The sequence below is a fragment of the Acipenser ruthenus genome, chromosome 22, assembly GCF_902713425.1.
Source record: "Acipenser ruthenus chromosome 22, fAciRut3.2 maternal haplotype, whole genome shotgun sequence".
Classification (NCBI taxonomy): domain Eukaryota; kingdom Metazoa; phylum Chordata; class Actinopteri; order Acipenseriformes; family Acipenseridae; genus Acipenser; species Acipenser ruthenus.
Genome location: NC_081210.1, coordinates 29,102,021 through 29,121,535, shown reverse-complemented (window position 1 = coordinate 29,121,535; position 19,515 = coordinate 29,102,021). Strand labels below are relative to the sequence as shown.

General features: G+C 40.3%; 1 protein-coding gene across 1 annotated transcript; it reads right to left on the bottom strand.

Moving 5' to 3' along the window:
• Positions 1-452: 452 nt before the first annotated feature.
• On the bottom strand, positions 453-12,277 carry LOC131699489 (pantothenate kinase 3-like). Its single transcript, XM_058996424.1, has 7 exons — positions 11,773-12,277; positions 8,549-8,901; positions 8,025-8,278; positions 7,528-7,704; positions 6,920-7,043; positions 5,294-5,419; positions 453-4,859 (listed from the first exon to the last, which is right to left on the bottom strand). The coding sequence occupies exons 1-7, from the start codon at positions 11,798-11,800 to the stop codon at positions 4,809-4,811; spliced, it is 1,113 nt and encodes a 370-aa protein (XP_058852407.1). The 5' UTR covers positions 11,801-12,277; the 3' UTR covers positions 453-4,808.
• Between the last annotated feature and the right edge of the window lie 7,238 nt (positions 12,278-19,515).

The following is a 19,515-nucleotide window of genomic DNA, read 5'->3' as shown; positions in this document are numbered from 1 at the left end:
GCAGTTCAATGCCTCTTTAATCAGTGGCAGTGGGAAGCTTTGAAAATTTAATGAGGGCAACTCTTTGAACAATAGGTCAAGCCACCGCAGTGGGGAGTAGAGGCTGTGATAAAGTCGTGCTGCGGCACACACAGCTCACTGTCTCTTCAGAGAAGGGCTGAACAACTATCAGTGTAGAAGGGGGGGGTCAATGGAGAAATCTACACATACCGATTGGTTAGTTTATCATTGTATTTCAAATGAGAATCCAGAATGTTTCAAAGTAGGGATGGATGATGAGTGCTTACCTGTACCTTTGTTTTTAAAAGTTGTCTAAATCTGTAAGCCACTTCATTCTAGAGTCTACCTGTATTCCTATCATTACTTTAAAACAAACAACACAAAACATGACAACATTGCTCCATGCCTGAATTGTAAAAGCGAAGTTAGACTCAAGACTCAGACACTGTAGATTTATTTCATGAATGTTTTATTGCAGAAAATGTAAAGCAGTACAATGATTAGAAGTAGGAATGATTCAGATCCTAAAATGGATCCCACAGCAAACACTGCCAGTAATACACAGACCAGGGGAAGGACATGGTATGGCCACAGTGTAGTAAAACGATAGAGTCACAACATTCACACAAAACAATTAAAAATGTAATGGCTACAAACAATTTACACAAAACAAATTGTTAACAGTTTGAACAACCTACAGCAGATGTACTATTGTACTGAAATGGTGTTTCTGTAAAATTAATAATAATAATAATAATAATAATAATAATAATAATACAACTGTTTACCATTGTTCACTATTTGCTTCACAGTACAGACAGGCATCTATAAGTTACAAGAACTCCTGTGATTCTTTCTGGTCACAAATGGGTATTTGTAGGGGTATGTTAAGAAACACCACCATCAAGAGACCATATAATAAAGCAATGGAAACACATGGGCTTTGTTTATGGTGTTGTTATAGCTATTATAATGGCGATGGATCCTGCATAATTTTGATTTAATCCAGACCACAGTCCCATTATCGTTTACAGAAATTAAGTACGGATACGACTAGAATCTGATGGATAAAATTCTGGTACACAACTTAAAATGGCCCACGTAATTGTATAAATACTTGTATTAATTGCTGTAAGGAAACACTGTAAACAGATTCTTCTAAGATACACTGGTGTTGGATGTTAAATGTACGCACAACGCTGTACATCTTCTCATATAGCATTGCCCACGAGAGAAACCTGCTGGTAGAATGGCAGAAATGCAGCAGCTACTCTCCCAAACCAGATACTGGCTGGTCTGGAAAACAGTATACAGCAGACAGAGAGCCTCTTAGTAAGTAGGTGATTGCCTGAACAAATATTGTAATTACTTTTCAACATTTAAATTTTATGTGACAGTTCTTTTTCTTTCACACAACGTCACAAGAGGAGAGATGCTGTTACTATCTGGGGTGCTTCCGAAAGTCACGTTCCCAGACTGCTGGCTCAGGGTCTCAACTGTTTAGACCGGGGAGTTTACCCTGCGGAAGATTGTACATAGTTCCCATGAAGGCCAGAGTAAAAATATTTGGCAAAGTTAGCGAGGGACCAATGCAAAGTAAATGCTGTGGAAAGGGGGATTAATTCTTCTTAAAATGCTTTAGCAATCCTCCATGACGGACTGCAGACAGCAGGCAAACAAAAAGTCTGGTCCTGAAAGGGTTAAAGGATTATTACCAACATTCAAGAGGCTGGTGTCATTTTGAGACCCAAAGTCAAGAAAATCCAGCAATAGATGTCTTTTTATACAGTGCATGCAAACAAAAGACTTATTTAGAGACCATGTGTATCTTAATGCACAGACTGCATGACTGTTCTTGCCTGCATTGGTTGAGGACATGTGGAGGTGTACAATGCAATACTGTGCAGGAGTCAAGCTTCACACAATGTCTATCCTAGGGGTGTGACTGGGCTCCCTTGCTCTCAAAGAGAACGCAACAGGACGCCTGCTTTAGAGAGGCACCATGCACATTTTAACCCTTTGACATTGGGAACATAGGCATTCAAATAGGTATGGGAACATACCCTGGGCAGTAAAGGGTTAACACAAACGAGAAAAGAAAACAAATCAAGTACTTAGACACTTGATTGGCTCTTTAAAACATTCTTCTTTTTTTTAACCTTTACACAAATAGTACAGGCACTTCCCCAACAACAACCATTTCTCTTATTTACATGCTAACGTAGAATTTAAATACTTGTCAGTCATCAAGTTAAAAAATACAGTGTACAGACTACCCAGCCATTCTCAAAGTTACAGTGGTCCAGACTTAGTATTTCAGAGTTATTGTTCAGTACAGTCCATACTGTAAAGACACAGTAAAACACAAGGCAACCGCATGCCAGAACACAGGCAGAGACTAACTCTTTAGTGAATGTGTTGGGTCTGTCAACACAACTTTTGACACATCTGCTTCTGCCTACACTTAGAATTAAAGAGTGCGAGCGCTAAAATGCAAGAGACAGTTTATAATGTTTCAGAAAAGAATATATATATATATGTTACAAAAAAATTTAAATAATTTTAAAAAGTGCTTCAAATGGTCAAACGGGGTAAGACATTTGACCTAAAAATAGCACTTTGTTGGGTCCAACAGGAGATTGGGGGGGGGACAAATTGAGTTAAAGCACCCCGGTTGTCTCAAGAGCTCTCAGAATCATGTCTAAGTTCCAAGTACATTAGGTACACCAGAGCAAACCAGTAGCATGTCTCTCACCAGTGGGTGTAATGTGCGTTTCTTACATCTACAACATACAGTAGTATGATGCAACACACACACCCTGCTGGTTCATCTGAGATACTGTCTGCTTTTCCACAAATTAAACTGCAATGATGTGGAACAGTTCTAATAGGAACCTGGATGGCTTCACATGAGGTAGATGTGTGAGGACTTGCATGTGTTGAGAGCTGGGGATCGGAACAGCTGCCTGGCTACTTCAGAAAATGAAGATTAAGGTAAAAAGCCACAAGGATTTGAAAAGTTTCAAGCACAAACACAACCCATCTACACTGCGAATGTCCAAGCACAGATTAAAGGCTTTACAGAAAAAATTATTAGTAAAAACCAGAAAAGGTCATATGGATATAAAGAAGAAAAAGAAGGTGGTCTGCCACTCCTCTGATACGTCATGCATTTAATCTGTGGGTTTATATCCACACTGCTACTTATAAAATAAGTAATCAAGACTTATTATAACACTGAGGTCTCAGACTGTTGAACTGTGACCCGAGTGTATTCCTGTGCTCTGTATAAACCGATAAAACACTGGCTGGTTCAGGTCCTTCCGATAAAACTGTTTAAAGCACAATGATGTAGAAGGCGTAATGGCGAACTTTAAGAACAATACCGTACAGCTACACATGCTGTATTTACAGTTTCAATAACAGTAGATTGACAGCTGTCGGCGTTTGCTTGAACTGTCAATACCACGGAATGCAGGCAGTGTAACTTGTACTTCAATATTTTACAGCAGTGTTGAAAACTTGTGCGGTACAACCCAGTGGCTGCTGTATATATATCCATACTGGAATGACTAATCATGCCAATTACAAACCTCAAATTAAAAGCAACCAAATCAAACATTACTCTGAAAGACAATGAGACCAATGCAGATTCACGCAAGACTAAGAGGCAAGACGTGTGTGTTACAAGAAACATATAATACACGCATAGATTAAAAAACATATATTCAAAATGACAAAAACAGCTTTACAATTACTTAGCAATGTATACCACCTGAGCTTTTTACATTATTCACAAGAAGTGATGAAGGTGTTATAATATATATATATATATATATATATATATATATATATATATATATATATTCATTTGTGGGCGTTTTTGGGCAACTGAGCGTTGGGTAAATAGGTACTGATATATATATATATATATGCGTTGTGAGTATGGCCCAGTGAATTAGAATAACCTAGTTGTTTAGTTTCAGTTGTGTAACAGGAGTTTTTCTCCATCAAAAAAAAAAAAAAAAGGAGTTAATTAAACATAAAGATATTGAACATGTCTGCGCTGTTCAAGTTTGTAGACTGCTGTTACTGCTGCATGTCGTCAAGATGGCTGAAATGGCAGCAAAAGCTAGATTTGCAGATCTTAATTGCATATTTGCTAGAGTATATATATATATATATATATATATATATATATATATATATATACACACACACACACATACATACACACCTGCATTATAAACAATCACAGAAAAAAGGATGATTTCTTTTTTTAAATCTAAATGATAAAAAAATACATGTTCACCTTAATCTCTCTGCATGTGGATAATACAGATGTCACAAAAAAATAGATGAGTCAAGTATTCAAGCGTTTCCTTCATCATTGTGTACATTTGCCTATTTGAGTTTCTTATATGTGTCACCTCATAGTACAAACCTAACTATTTCGCTAATATACAGTATAGACATTCTGCCCCTTTTCCTCCTCTGCTGTCCTATACTGTAGAGTATCTAAGGGGCTTACAGGTTTCATCAGCACATGAGTCAGAGGTTGCAGAGCAGCAGTCAGTAACTTATTATACTGACCGCTAATCAAATTGGACCCAAAAACAAACTGCAGGTAGGTATTGATTTTGTTGTTGTTGCAAATAAACGAAAGTCTCACTATACATTACAGGAAACCTGTCATCTCTGGCTCCCTCCACGAATTCCTATTTAAAAGCTTCTTTCGCAGTGCTTGGGTTTCCAGTCGGAGGTTACCTCACCGTCCCCATGCAGCGGATGAGCAGGGGGCAGGGGCTCTAGTCGACGTCAAGCAGACCAAGGAGGGCACCCACTGCCCCAAAGTAGCCCTACAAAACACAATTAGACATTTACACAGACATTCACAGGCCACGTTTAGGGATGGAAACAAGACCCCTATTGCATAGCAGCTTCACCCATTCCAGGTTTTAAAACAAGCCCGATTAGCCATGGTGTGTAGGTAACAAGCTCAGGTGCGTATGATCAAACTCATAGTGAAACCAGGAATGGATCAAACTGCTGTGTAACGGGAGTCGTGTTTCTATGCTTGCAGTTGGTATCAGCTTTTCAGTCCTCATGATACAGCTGTATATAGCCCAGGATAAGGACTGGGAACCACTACACTTTCACCTGATGGCTTATCAGTTGAACCCCATCTCACAACTTTAGCATCCTGGACACCCGAGCGAGAAAGAAGTACAGGGGTTCAGGGAAACAGTAAACGAGACCCCAGCAGTATTCACTCTAGTAATAGCCCCAGTACCTCGTGTTCAAGGAACAGCGCCTCCTGCTGCCCATGTGACCAGTATTTCAGTGCGTCGGACAGGAGCTTCATCGACAGGGTGTTCACACGCAAGAAGTTGCCGACAAAGACCACTCGGTCTATTTTCTAAATGGAAGAAACAAACCATTAGATACTTAACTAACAGGACTCAGCTTCTCCATAAACGGTTTCTTGTGGCTACATCTTGACACCATAACGTATCTAACTGCATCTGAGCTTTTTGCCTGGTGCTACTCTCACAATATCACACATATCAGTGAAGGAAGCAAGAAAAACAATCAAACCCTGGCCCATCCATTCATTCATTCACAATACAATACAAAAGGATGCATGTGTAGAATAGCTATCTTGTTTAGTGTAAAGGGTTGGGATTGTTTACTCAGAAGCAGCTAAACACAAAAATGCCAGTGTTAGTAAAATGCATGTTTCAAATGGAAACCAATGGATTCATGATTGCTACTTAATTGAGGAACCGAGTTCCCTCTCGCCCACAATGAAGTGCTGAACCACCATCATCATTAAGGGCATGCTCACAATGCAGCCCAGTTTTGCAAGACCACACGAGAATATGTGACAGTATAAATGCTGGGCCAAGGAAGCAAGGTGGCCTCTGGATATTCCAGCCCTGGTTACAGTAATAGAACCATTAGAAACAGAACAGCAGAGTCTTTGGAAATTCCGCAATAGAACAGGAACAAGCATATCAAGCAGGCAGAGACAACCCCCAAACCCATTGCCAGAACTTTTCCTCGGGGCGATGTACTGTTATGCTGGCACAGACATTAATGTTGATTTGCAGCTGCACTGAGAAGTGCTCGGTGGGGAATAGGAGTGCTGCTTCCTGAGCTGATGATTGAAGAGAGGGGCAGGGCGGAGATGAGTAGCAGCACTGCTATTCTGAGACACAAGCTTCTTGCTCCTCTGCCGATGCGTTAGAAATCAAGTGATCTGTGTAGCTGGGTATAGGGTTATTTAGACTTAAACCTTTATCCAAACTAAAATAACTACTTTTATTTGGTTTCTGCCTAGTAGATCATGAAGGCACTATCTACATGCTTGTTGAACTTTACCTCAATGAAAACCTGGATGAATTAAACATTTGTTTGCCCTTAATTAACAAGAACCTTGGTGAACAGATGACCATTGGCATTTTAAATAAATTAGGAGCGTTTTTCTATCATGGAGCCTTTACCTTCTTGAGAAGACATGAATATTTTGTATGAAACAGAAACACAATGAGACTGGAGGACTGGAAAGTTATGCAAAATTCCTGACCACCACTGTATCTGTATAGTGGAGGCACAGAGTCGTGAGTAGATGATACCAGGTCTTGTGAACAGGTGCCTCCTCCACTGGTAAGAAGGACGCTCTGCTTGTGCTGCGGCCGGGTGCTGGGTCCCCTTGTTTTCATAGCCCTGTACAATGCTGCTTGATTCTCAACTCACAAGGCAGCACTGTAAAGAAGCCAAAAGCAAGGAGAGGAGGGGTCTCCTCCGCACACTGTAACGCAGGGTCTCCTCCGCACTCTAACGCAGGGTCTCCTCCGCACTCTAACGCAGGGTCTCCTCTGCGCTCTGTAAAGAAGCTACATGTGTGCTTGCCCACCTCGCTCACAGCGCACATCTTTGCTATCCAGCCAATGTTGTTGGTGATGGTCACCAAGGTAGCTCTTGCCAAGTCCTCTTTACTGACGGCCTCTCGCTTCTCTTTGTGGATCATGTTTCCGAAGCTGAAAAGCAGGATTGTAAAAGAGTCTCCTTTATTTTTAGGCTCTTAGCCAAGTTCCCAACAATACAGACAACCGAGATAGTCTTTTCAATAGGAGGGGGTAACAAAGGGTTATAATTATGTGCTCAGAAATATTTCTGCTAAAGATCGCTCTGCCCAGTACAAAAAGGGGACATTTCAAGTGTCTGTTGTTATTTTTGCATTTACTTATGTTTTTATTTAGTTTGAAAATTCTCGGATGGTGAAAATAGAAAGGTCTTTGAAAGGTGGACATAAAATAAATATTCTACAATTTAGCATTTACTGTTTTTCAGGTAAGAATTTACATATTTAGGAACATGTGTTGTATAATAACTCTTAAAGAAAATGATCAGCTTTGAACGTGGCAACGCTATTTTTTTCTGCTTTAATAAATATTATGTTTAAATCATGGAATATCTAAAAACCCAGCCCTAGTTATAAAAACATCACTTTAACTTGTTCACCTGGAAGCCACAGCCCATCCTGGCAGGTCGAACCGTTCATAGTGCCCGCCGTAAATATCCTTCACCAGCTTGTCCGCGCGGGTGCTGTCCCCCTTTGAAGCCATCTCTAGGGCCTCCTCAAAACTGTCACAACCTGTCAGCAAGCTGCACAGGCCCAAGAAAGTCCCTCCTCCTAGACTAGAGAGAGAGAAAGACAAGCACGGTCAGCATTCCCTCCCAGCTTGGGGGGGCTTCTCCAAGGGTTGTGGTCTAGTGGGAAGGGCTTGGAGTTTCTGGCTGTGCTGCCGACTCACACAGAGTAACCCCACGGCAACTCATTCTCCTCCCCAGTCACACCTTCCAACACAAAGAAGCAGAAGAAGAAACGGCAAAACAGAAATGCTACAAACCATGCACTCGTGATGCAAAAGCAACAGAAATGCTACAGTGTTGCATTTTAATAGGCCGCAGCAAACAGTGTGCTCCTGTATCGTTTGTCTGCCTCTGCAATTCTGTACCTGGTTCCAGACACCCTCTTGTAGTTGTCTTTGGAGTACACAGCCAGGATGCTGACCCCCGAGCCAATGTTGACCACCAGCAGGGGGTAGGGGTCCTCCAGGTTATAAGGCATCTTCCGGCACTTCTCCGGTTCCATGGCGTTCTCGTAGTAGTAGCACTCAGCCTGGCCATTGAAACTGGGGGAGTCGATGTAGAGAAGACCTTTAACCAGGCAGTCCAGCTCGTCTTTTTTGTGCAACTGCAGGTTTCCAATCTGGCAGAGAATAGAGGGATCCACAGTGAGACAAGGTTCCAGGTAGGGAGGCTATCCGAGATCGTGGGGAAGTGAGGAAGCATATTAGCGTTGCGCTGTGCACTGCAGCCATAAGGCTGGAGCACCGTGCTCTGAAAGCAACACCAATATGCCCCCTCCCCCTTAAAAAAAGAGCAGGCAGTATGAAAGAATATGCAATCAAACAGGGCTGGATGTTAATCAGTTAAGAAATAAAAACTATTAGGAATGTGCAATCTCCCTCGACCCTACCGTGCGGAACTCCTGCTCAAACTTGTAGGCCCCTCCGCCGGTGGCGCAGAGCACGGTGTGCAGGGTGGAGAAGTTCTTGTCGTGGCCCATCTGGATGAAGGTGGGCAGGTCGTGGGTGGGGAAGCGGATGAAGTGCAGGTTGCCACGGCGCCCCAGCAGGGTGTGGTTCTTGAGCTCCAGGTGGGTGTCGCGGATGCCCGTCGAGCCGTACGCCACGTTGGAGGTCAGGTACTTGCGGATACTCTTCAGGCTCTCTACCTCCTCCTGCTCCTCCTCTGCCGAGATGTCGATGGGCTCGAAGTACACCAGCTTCACCAGCGTCCCGCCGATGTCCATGCCGAACCAGGGGAAGGCTGCAGAGACACAGCCGCAGCTTACCAGGGTTTGCCATGTCTGTCGAATGTGCTTCAGTACCTCTCTTGGCTTTCCAATGTTTATGTATGCTTTACCATGCCTTTGTTATATGTTGCTATGTTTCTACTATGAGAAGCATTTATAAGGGTAGTACTGAATTAATTCACCGTTTACTAGCCCTGGTGAAATTCTTTGACTGTTCAAACCACCACTACTTGAGATGTTATGAAAGATACCAATGCAAAGAAAACCAATGCATAAATTATGTCTGAAATAAATAACACACATTTTACTGTAAAGAAGAGCGTTTGTCTTCTTTCTTTAACATAGTAATTAGATGAGGCACCAGATTTATTTCACTCCCAAGAACATTCGGACATGAAAACACCCATGCTGGTCCCAGCACGGACATTAAAAGAATACATGTGCAGTGCATCATGGTGTAATAACGTTAATTAAACTTTAATCTACAGTGGTGAATGAAAACAATCTTCTGCTTCATACACTTTCTGGGTTTCATCCAAAGGAAACTGTTCTCCCCACCTCACATAAGTGGTTGGTGCCTCTTTTGGGAAACACAAAGGGAAAACACAAAGTTAATCTTAGCCAATACTTTAAGCTAAGCACTGAAACCAGGACAAGAGGACAACAGTATGAAATTAAGCAGACACAGACTTAGGACAGAGGGCAGGAGACACTTCTTTACAGAGATAGGTGAGAGTGTAGAATGGGTTACCTAGTCATGTTGTTGATGCTGAATCTTTGGGCTCCCTTAAGACCCGAGTTGACAAGACTTTGGTGATCAACCAGCTACTAGGAACCAAGCACTTATGGTATCATATGTTTCTATATTCTTATAATTCAACCAAATTAAATTAAGAGTAAACGCAAATAACAAATGGATAAAAAGTGAGAATAAATGGCAATTCAGCTCTTAATGTCTCTGTGTATTAAAATGTTCTCTCCTGGAGAGAAGGAGCCCTTTACTGACCACTGCATTATCACCAAGTGGGTTGGAAGTCCAGACAAACAGTGAATTGTTCAGTGCTTAGCAGCTATTCCATTGCGTGGTTAGCCAACCTGGCTGCTGTTTCATTCTATTTCTGTTAAGGGCTAACTAGAGGTTCTTTACCCCATGCTGTGGAGCACCCTGCATGAAGGCACTACAGTGGGTGCGGTTAACGTTACACAGTCAAGTGCACGATGAGGCACAGTGTTTCAAAGCTCGATTCCTCCCAGTGACCTCGGAAACCTGTGTTAAACCCTTTCATGCTAGCTTTGATGCTTTATTTATTTATTTTTTTTAACAGTTATGCTCCTCACTATAGTAAAGTAACGCCTATAAACAAACTAGTAACGTCATCACTGCCCCCTCCCTTTCTTGTTTTTTTATTTATCGGGTAAGCTGCTGCTGAATCACATCATGGGCTCCAGTTCAGACTACAATGGACTACCTGAAGTCAGACAATGTGACCTGCTACATAGCCACAATGCTTCTGTAGCATATTTGATTGAATGTAAAAAAAAAAAAAAACAACAACACATAAGTGAAAAACACTAAAATGGAAACACTGAGCTACAATGAAGCCTGCAGACACTGTCCAGAACCCCTTCCGACAGGCAGGCTACCAAGAAGAATCCATTAGAGGGGGGCAGCCTGTGCGTCTGCAGCAACCTTTAGGGAAAGTAAACTAACTGGACCACCAATAAGGACTGCTTCCTGATCCAGTGGAGTGCACAGTCAAGAGGATCTTATAGAGGGATGCATCAGTTTGCAGCTCTGGTATAAACCTGGACCAGACAGCATCTGTTTGACTGAGCAGATTGTGTGGGAGAGTCCAGTAGTGACGTCAGCCACAACAGGTGTCCTGATTGTAGACTGTAAGTGTACACTGTCTGCTTACAGAGGAGTGTTATGCTTTTCTCAAGCTGCACAATTGCTGATTAAAAAGCCAGGCCTACTGCAGATAAGGGAAGAAAATTAACTTTCCTAATTTTCAGTGAAATTAGGAACATGTGAATGACATTTTCCATGACAGCAACGTCAGAGCAATTCACATCCTACCACAAACTCCCAAAATAACCGTAATGTCACAGTTATGTGATATATTCTATGCTGAGAAATAGGATTTGATCTAGGAGTCACAATTTCCCCAAACAGATCAATGGCAAATGAAATGTTTCTAATTTCCCTGTACTATTAGGCCCTGTGTCCTTTAGCTTTAGATTTGAGATACAATAGAGGGAAATCAGTCAGTTAGTTGTGCCTGTTGTTGTTGTTATGAATGTCTGTTATGTAGGGCCACAAGGTGTCGCTGCACGCTATGTAAAAAGCTATTGTAAAAATGTAACATTCAGAACTTTAACTCCACTGTTTGCTATAACATTCCAAATCTATATAAAATATTGCTTTGCGGATTTATATGTATATATTTTTACAGTTGAGAATTTTTTGACATAGGTGAGGTGATTCAGTGAAATAGGCAGGCAAGTCTCGCTATCTACTTTATTTCATTATGCAAATTCACATTTGAGGAAACAGTAAACACAAATATCGGCGGGTATATACCCGACTTGCATGCCGAATTCTCCTGCACTGCCATCCCCATTTAAAAAATACCATAAAAGAGAAGGGCAAGACAAATACTTAATTATTGCAAGAAATGTCAAAATCGATTCGCCATTCCCGAAAAACACAAACGGTGACGTGACCGTGACGCTGTTATTTAGGGGATACATTATTAAACTAAAAAGGAGGGGAAAAAATACATCACCCAAACACAACCCGATCAGTCGAATCATTTATTAATCGCGTGTGTCTACAATGTTTAGATCAGACAAGACGGTTTAATAAAATAAATCTTACTTACATGGTTTTTTGGCATCCTTGATTTTCATTTCTTGCGAAGGAGGCTGAATTCTAGAGCTTGCGTGTGTTTGTGTGTGTACTGACTGGCGCTCATTAATTTATAATGCCGTCCTATGTTTAATTTAGCTGCGCGGCATCCGCAAATTCACTCTGCTGGTAGCGCGATAAAAGCACACTGTTACACAAACGAAATAGCACTGAATTATCGTGACAAGACCCAGCAAACCTCCCCCGGCTACAGCAGTTGTACAATAACACTGTCTACGCCGCGACTACGGTCAATTACGTATAAAGAAATATGTATATAAACACCTTCGCCTAGTTTAAGTACTCTAAAACGAGTCTTTAGTAGCAATTTGTTTTAAAAAAATAATAACCTGCCATTAAAAGACAACAAACACAGCTCCACTACATACAAGACAAAGGCACTCAGCTGATAATCATATTGCAACAGCCAATGTATCATACCATACAGTGACACCAGGCTACGCAGAATATGCCCACCTTGTGATGCTATGAGTCCTGGGAAACGTAGTTTAGCGCCCTATAAGCCACGACTGGCAAATTCCACGAAAACAACTACAACACCCAGAATGCATCATAAAGTAAGGAAGTGCATGAGGCGTGGTTCGTTTTTTACGTTGGAATGTGGTATGACGAGTGTTTGTGCTGCTGTGGGGTTTGTGTTAAAATGTATGGTGTAAAGTGCAACACACATTCAATTAGATATCGTCAAGGACGTCCGAGTCGTCTCAACCAATCAAGTTAAAGAAAGAGGCGGAACTTCTATAAGAAATAAAGACCACTGACATAAATAAAAAGCTTATTACTGGAATAGGAAGCAGCGAGGCGTCTAGCTGCATCATGAATTGCATAATTTATCATCAGCAGTCCTCACAGGGTGTACGGAACAGTGCATGCTACTAGTTTTATAGATAATATTAGCGTGATTATGTTATCAATTTGAAGTGTCCTCGTGGCAAAGGCATACTGAAACGTATATCAACATACCAGTACTTTAAACTAGACATGGTGGAAGGGAGGATTTAAAAAAAAGGTTTACCAAATATACGTTATAGAATAAAATCCCTCCCGTTGCTCTGTGGTTGTTAAGAAAACTCAAGGGGCTTGCTTAAATAATCTAATACCTATCCCTGTTTTATCAGTTCATATCCCTGCTCAATCAATCTATTTATGTCTTATTTAATACCAGATCTTTATCCAATAAAGCTGCACCAATTAATGAGCTCATTAAAGATCATAAACTTTTTTTAAATTATTATTCTGAACAGAAACCTGGTTACATGCTGATGAAAGTGTGTCACAGGTAGAGGCATCTCCCCCAAGTTGTACTTTTTTTCAGAAGGCACGCCTTGTAGGGTGGGGTGTGGATTCTGTTCACTGCTTTGATTATAATGTTACACAACAATATTACTGAAAGCTATTCCTCTTTTGAATCATTCGTACTAACCTTAACTTTAACAGGTCAATCACCAGTGAGTACTGTAATTATTTACAGTCGTCCCAAATCCAGCCTACCTTTTACCTCTGCTAAATATGACAGAGTTATTATAGGTGGAGATTTTAATCTACATGTTGATAGTGACTCTGATCCAAAGTCAGTGGAATTCTGAAGGCTCCTAGATTCCCTCAAGGATGTTCAGCATGTTAAAAGGACCTTCTCACAATCGTGGCCGTACTGTAAACCTGGTCATCACTCATGGCTCCTCCTCATTTAGAATCCTCAACTTTTAAATGTGAGGAATTTCTTAATTACTTTCAAAATAAGATTATTCATATTAAGAACCAAATTTCCATGGATAGCTCTCCTTTCAATATGCAGTGTAATCAGATTCGTTTTGCTATGGAATCTTTCTCTCAGATTACAGTATAAGAGCTCAATAAATTGGTAATGCAAATTAATTCTTCTACTTGCTTGTTGGATCCAATTCCAACCACAATTCTAAAAGCAGTTTTCAATGATTTGAGTGCAATGATCTTGGATATAATAATCAGTTCACTGACATCAGGAGCAGTTCCCTCTGCCTTAAAAATGGCCATGGTTAAACCTCTGCTTCAGAAACCAAACCTAGACCCTGCTGCTTTAAACAATTATAGACCTATTTCAAATTTCCCATTTCTAGCTGAGGTTCTAGAAAAAGTAATAGTAAACCAGCTGAATTCATTTCTTGAGGGTAACAAAGTGCTTGAAAAGTTTCAGTGAGGTTTCCGTTCTGCACACAGTACAGAGACTGCGCTAATCAGAGTGGTGAATGATGTTCTGTTAAGGGCAGGCTCTAGCTGTGTGTCTATTCCTGTTCTTTTAGATTTAAGTGATGCATTTGATACTGTGGACCATACTGCTTTAATTGATCATCTCAGAAGCTGGGTTGGCTTGTCCAGTATTGTCTTAAAATGGTTCAAGTCATATCTCACTAACAGACAGCAATTTGTTTCATTAGGAGACTCAGTCTGGATTGTCATGGGTTGCCTGTGTCATTCCCCAAGGCTCTATACTGGGACCCATTCTGTTCTCTTTGTACACGTTACTGCTGGGTGAGAGAATCCGTAAACATGGTGTTAACTTTCACTGCTATGCCGATGACACACACAGCTCTACATCTCTGTAAAACCTGATGATACCCTGGCTGTGTCAGCCTTAGCTGAATGCTTTACTGATGTGAAGAGGTGGAGGTTCCACATTTTATTTACAGTAAAACTCTGTTATTAGGTTCTCTAGGGGTTTTATCTGACTCTGATTCTGAATCGCATATTCGCAATGTCACCAAAGTGTACTTTTTTCCATTTGCGAAACATTGCTAAAATTAGGTCATTTCTGTCATTGTCCTATTATGTTGTCTTCATTCCCCCCAGCGGTCTGTTCCATTGGCTGCAGTGCCCAACATCAGTGTCCCGGTGCCCAGTCCGGTGGAACTCACGTGTGCCTAACTGTTTGTTGTGTTTTTCTGCTGAGGTGTCAGGATCATACAAAAGCACACCAAGCCTCCTTGCTCCGGACAGCATAAATCGCTAGCACATACTGAAAACGTACAGCCATTACAACACCACCAGAGAGCTTTGAAGCATTTCTTGCTGTTTTTAAATACACCACCTGATGGAGACAAAACCAAAGCCTAGCAGTTGTATATACATCAAAGAAACAATGCACGTTTTTGCAGGTTTTTTTTTAAAGGTTAATTTGCTGGGATTCTGTATTAGTATTGTGTTTTACCATTAGTAAGGGACGCCAGACAATGTGCCCACACATAGGCAGATTTAACTAAATCAAAACAAATGATCAATATACTTTTATATGACTAATTTATATATGACTTGTTTGGTGTTTTTCTTCATTTCATTGTAAAAGCAAACTGATTTCTTCTAACAATTATATCCTTTTATCTTTGGAAACACTGTCGCAACCTCACGCTGATAGATATCTCAGTAAACTACACCATGTCTGAATCAAGACACCATCAAGATCAGTATTCAAATCATTGCATTCTTTGGACCCTAAAATAAGCGGTTTATTCATCAATGGTACACCTGAGTACGTTACCAGTTTAAATTGAAGAGCTGATGCCTCTTATATTGCACGCACAAGTCAGTAAGTAACATTGTTTTGGTTACTATAGCGTTACTATCCCAGCTCTGCAAATAGTCTTGTGCGCTTCATACATCTGTGCAGTCCTTTCTTCATTTCAGAAGTGTAGTGACATGTGAATGGCCTTAAAAGTTCCCTGAAGCGAAGAAGCATTATTTCATTATAAAGGGCAGAAGTCTTGTACATTAATATTGCAATCAGCTTAGTTGGAGTACGCTAGAATGGTACTGCTAATGGCATAATTGTATCACTAATGTTATGCTCTTTTTTGCTATGGTGCATGAATCACAAGCATATTAAACATAGCAAGGAAAAACATGTTGAAGCATTATAAATTAGCATGACCTCTCTGCACTTCCTTTCATCAATTCATTTATTTTTTCAAAAACAAAATTCATAATTAATTGGTAAGAACACATGGGACTTTGAACATGGGTATAAATTTACTTGGGGGAAAAAAAGAGCTGAAAGCTTTGGATAAAGTTGACATAATCGTTGTCTTCATGCTCCACACCAGCTCCCTTTCATGAAAAGACCAGGACAACAGTAATATGTTTGAATGTGCTAACCTCAGAGGGTACTGTAAGGTGTACTGTCAAGCTTTCCGTTCATAACCAACAAACACATGCTGTATGATGATGTATTTTGAAACATATGTTGTGCATTGCAGTGTCCTCAACATGAAATAAAAAATACTTTCGTATAAAACAAATATATGAATGTATTGGACTCCAGGAAGGGTATAATCAATTTCAGATAGTCTTTTGTTAATTAAATTACCGTGGAATACGTGCAAGACAGGATCATCCCAGAAGGTGTGCAAGGTGCCCAATGGACTTCTCTTCAATGGACCAGATTCGCACAGCATGTATTCTAGTGCACCCATGCCAGGAACAATTTGTACAGGACGTCTGTCTTTTTGAAGTGCTCTCAAACTAACATAATAGCAGATTTTTTTAACAGCTAGTTTTTCCTTTTAGAATCCAAATGCAAGCTCAAACATTGCACTCGGGAAATGCTAAGTGAATCTAGCCCCATGTGTTTTTTGATCAATTCAAAAGCAGCACTTAATGCAGCAAGAATTGCTTTTGCAACTCCCACCGTGACTTTATTTAGTTTTCAAAGGAGCCCTGACAACTCCAAGGGCGAAAGGTTGTGTTGTTACCTAAATAATGTATCTGGTATATACTGACTGGAGGAATGCTGGGGAGGGATGAGCAGTTTTGTACAGACTTTCTATTTTAAAATAAACCTTTCATTTCCTTGTTTAGTGCTTTGGCATTATACAAGCTGAGCTGAAGAAAAGCTGTTAAAAGTGTGACCAAGTGGAATCTGTCCACATGGAAGGTGTCATCCTTTTTGGTGCCAAATGTAACATGTCAACACTCTCCTTTGGGACAGGTGATAAGAGACAGGGATTAGGAGGTGAGAAGAAGACAACCCATAAGCATGAATCAATCTATCCAAGAGCATTAAGACACTGTAGAGTTTAAAAAGTGGCTAATGTTAATCCCACTGCCTTACAGCTGCTCTAGCGCAGATATATGTGTACTGTAGTCTGTTGACTCAATTAATTGCAGCTCCTCTCCCTTAGACAGGTGGCAATTCAGAGTTTTTTCAAGGACCACCTAATGTCTATAATTTGTATTCTGACTACGTCACCCCAAGGTTTATTGAGGCAAGCGACAGAGACCAGGGTTTAAACTTGTGAAAAAATAAAGAAATTGCTTTCTGTCAAAAATGCTCTTGATACTTAAAAAAACAGCTTTAAGGCAGTGTTCATGAGCAGCAACTATTCTTATCTGTTTTTTTTTCTAATAATAAGCTTAAAGTTAAAATGAAGTCAGTATCTATGTTTAAAGCTCAAAGCCATGACTTCTTTTGCAATCAATGCACATTTCAAGATAATGTGGTTTAAAGCAACTTTGAAGACCATGGTGAGAGGCTTGTGATGCCTAGAGATGTAAATCAGAAAAATGAACTTCTCTAGGCAAAGCTGTGCAGAAGCATGCAGACATTGCTGGAAATAAATCTAAAATACACCTAAAAATAATCCAACAACTAACTACAGACGTATTGAAATCTAAACAGGAGGCATGCATCCATGCTCAGGTTTCTTTTTCAAACTCTAGAAGCATGTTGTGCACCTTTGTGGCACAGGGCGAGTTCAGAGAGAGTCCATGTATTAAAATAACAGGCAGGTACAGTAAGTGCTGCTGATGAGCCGAGAGCTCCGCGGGGAGCCGGTGGAAAGGTGAGCAGAACCACTGTCTTTTACCCAGACACTGCACCCAGAAGCTCCATCTTCGATATAACAGTGTCCCGGGACACACAGGAAAGCAGGTGCTGGACACACACAAACGTACAACTTCAGACACAGACTATGCGATTTCTAATGAAAGATTACCAGTGTTGCATGGTCTCTTTCACAATCAGACAACCACAGCCCTAAACTAATTGAACTGTTTCAGCAGTGTCTTATACAGAAAACATACAAAATGGGCATATTTTAAAATATTAGCAAATTAGATTAGTTTACTGTCCTGCTGTTTTGAGCAGAATTCTCATTCCTAGACCTGTATAGAGACCCACAGTATTATTATTATTATTATTATTATTATTATTATTATTATTATTATTATTAGTAGTAGTAGTAGTAGTAGTAGCAGTACTACAATATAACTACTAGTACTGATTATAAGGTTATATAAAGGTTTACATTAAGTGTGTCTCTCTATTACACTGTAATAGCACAGTAATTACAGAGCTTGTTGTGTAGTTACAGTGCAGCTACAAGAGTTTTAGGAAGTATGCACTGAAGGGTGCCAAGTCGTTCAGCAGTGGCTCGTTGTTAAACTCATCACCAGGGCCTGCAATCTGCATCAATCACACTTCAGAGGATCAATTGCATGGCAGCTGCCAGGCCTTGGCTTGGTTTTCATGTCAGGGTTTGTGATCCTCTCTCATTGTCCTTCCTCTTTGTTTATGATGAAGGAGCTGAAGCCACATCCGCAGTCGTTTTCAGCTGGGAGAGACAATGAGGACGGCAAGTAGCTTGACTGAATTACAGGTTCTGCTGCAGTGCAATTAAAATGACAAAGAGCTGCAGGGAGAGGGTGTGTCTGAAATGTTCCCAGTCACATGATTTAGGAAACAGCAGTGTGCGGCAGTACAGAGTTCAGTTACACTTAAACATGTTGATGTCCTTAAACCACTTAGAATAGGAGTTTTATAGGAATGTTTCTTCTTCTTCTTCTTCTTCTTCTTCTTCTTCTTCTTCTTCTTCTTCTTCTGTATTGCATGTTGTACCCCAGCGATGGAGCTTTGTGTTTGCATGGATGCTTCTATAAAATATTATGAATTATGAATGAGAAATCAACCAAGAAATCACTGGTAAGGTGGTTGTGGTAACTTATTGCAGGGATGAGACAGTATATTATTTTCCAAATTATTTGCAACTCCAGTCAATAAAAAAAATAAAAAAACAAACAAACAAAAAAACTCAGAGACACTGCACATTTTCTTTTCTCCACTAGATGACACTGTTTCATCAATGTCCAAGCCGCAGGTTTTGGCTAATGAATATTATTTTGAACCAAGTGTTTTGCATACTGGCATTTTAAAAGATTATGACTTATGAATTATGAAGACACAGAATTATAATAATGAATTAAATGACAATAAGTATCTGTGTAGTATGAAGGGAGAGCAATAGCTGACTATTTTAAGCATGGGTAGTGCGTATTACCTGATTGATATGAAAATTAGGTGAAGTTTTTGTAAAACATCCATTTGTCCTATAGTATAAACACCACAATACGACTTGCCAGAATTTACTACTTCCTTTTTCCCATAGCATAAAGAAGGGTGGCAATTTCTGACAGAGTGACACATTTCGACATCTGTAATTGTCCAAAATTACTACAGGTAACAAATTCTGACAGAGAGGCATATTCTGTCTGCACACTGACATTTGCAACGACAATGCCTCTGTATCTCTCTTTATCAGCAGACTTTTGCAGGGTGTCATCCTATATCAGGAAGCTTATGAATTACACCATAAATCAGGGAAATAACACAGGTCTTAAAGTAGCGCTTTTAATGAGATCTTCTACTAACCTGTTCTGGGATTGAGGTGGT

Bases quoted from the DNA above. Each gene is read 5' to 3' on its own strand.
- LOC131699489 (XM_058996424.1), bottom strand. From the start codon at position 11,800: ATGAAAATCAAGGATGCCAAAAAACCAT. The intron at 8,902-11,772 runs GTAAGTAAGATT...GTGTCTCTGCAG, and splicing joins CAAGGATGCCAAAAAACCAT to CCTTCCCCTGGTTCGGCATG. The intron at 7,705-8,024 runs GTACAGAATTGC...CTCTCTCTCTAG, and splicing joins AAGAGGGTGTCTGGAACCAG to TCTAGGAGGAGGGACTTTCT.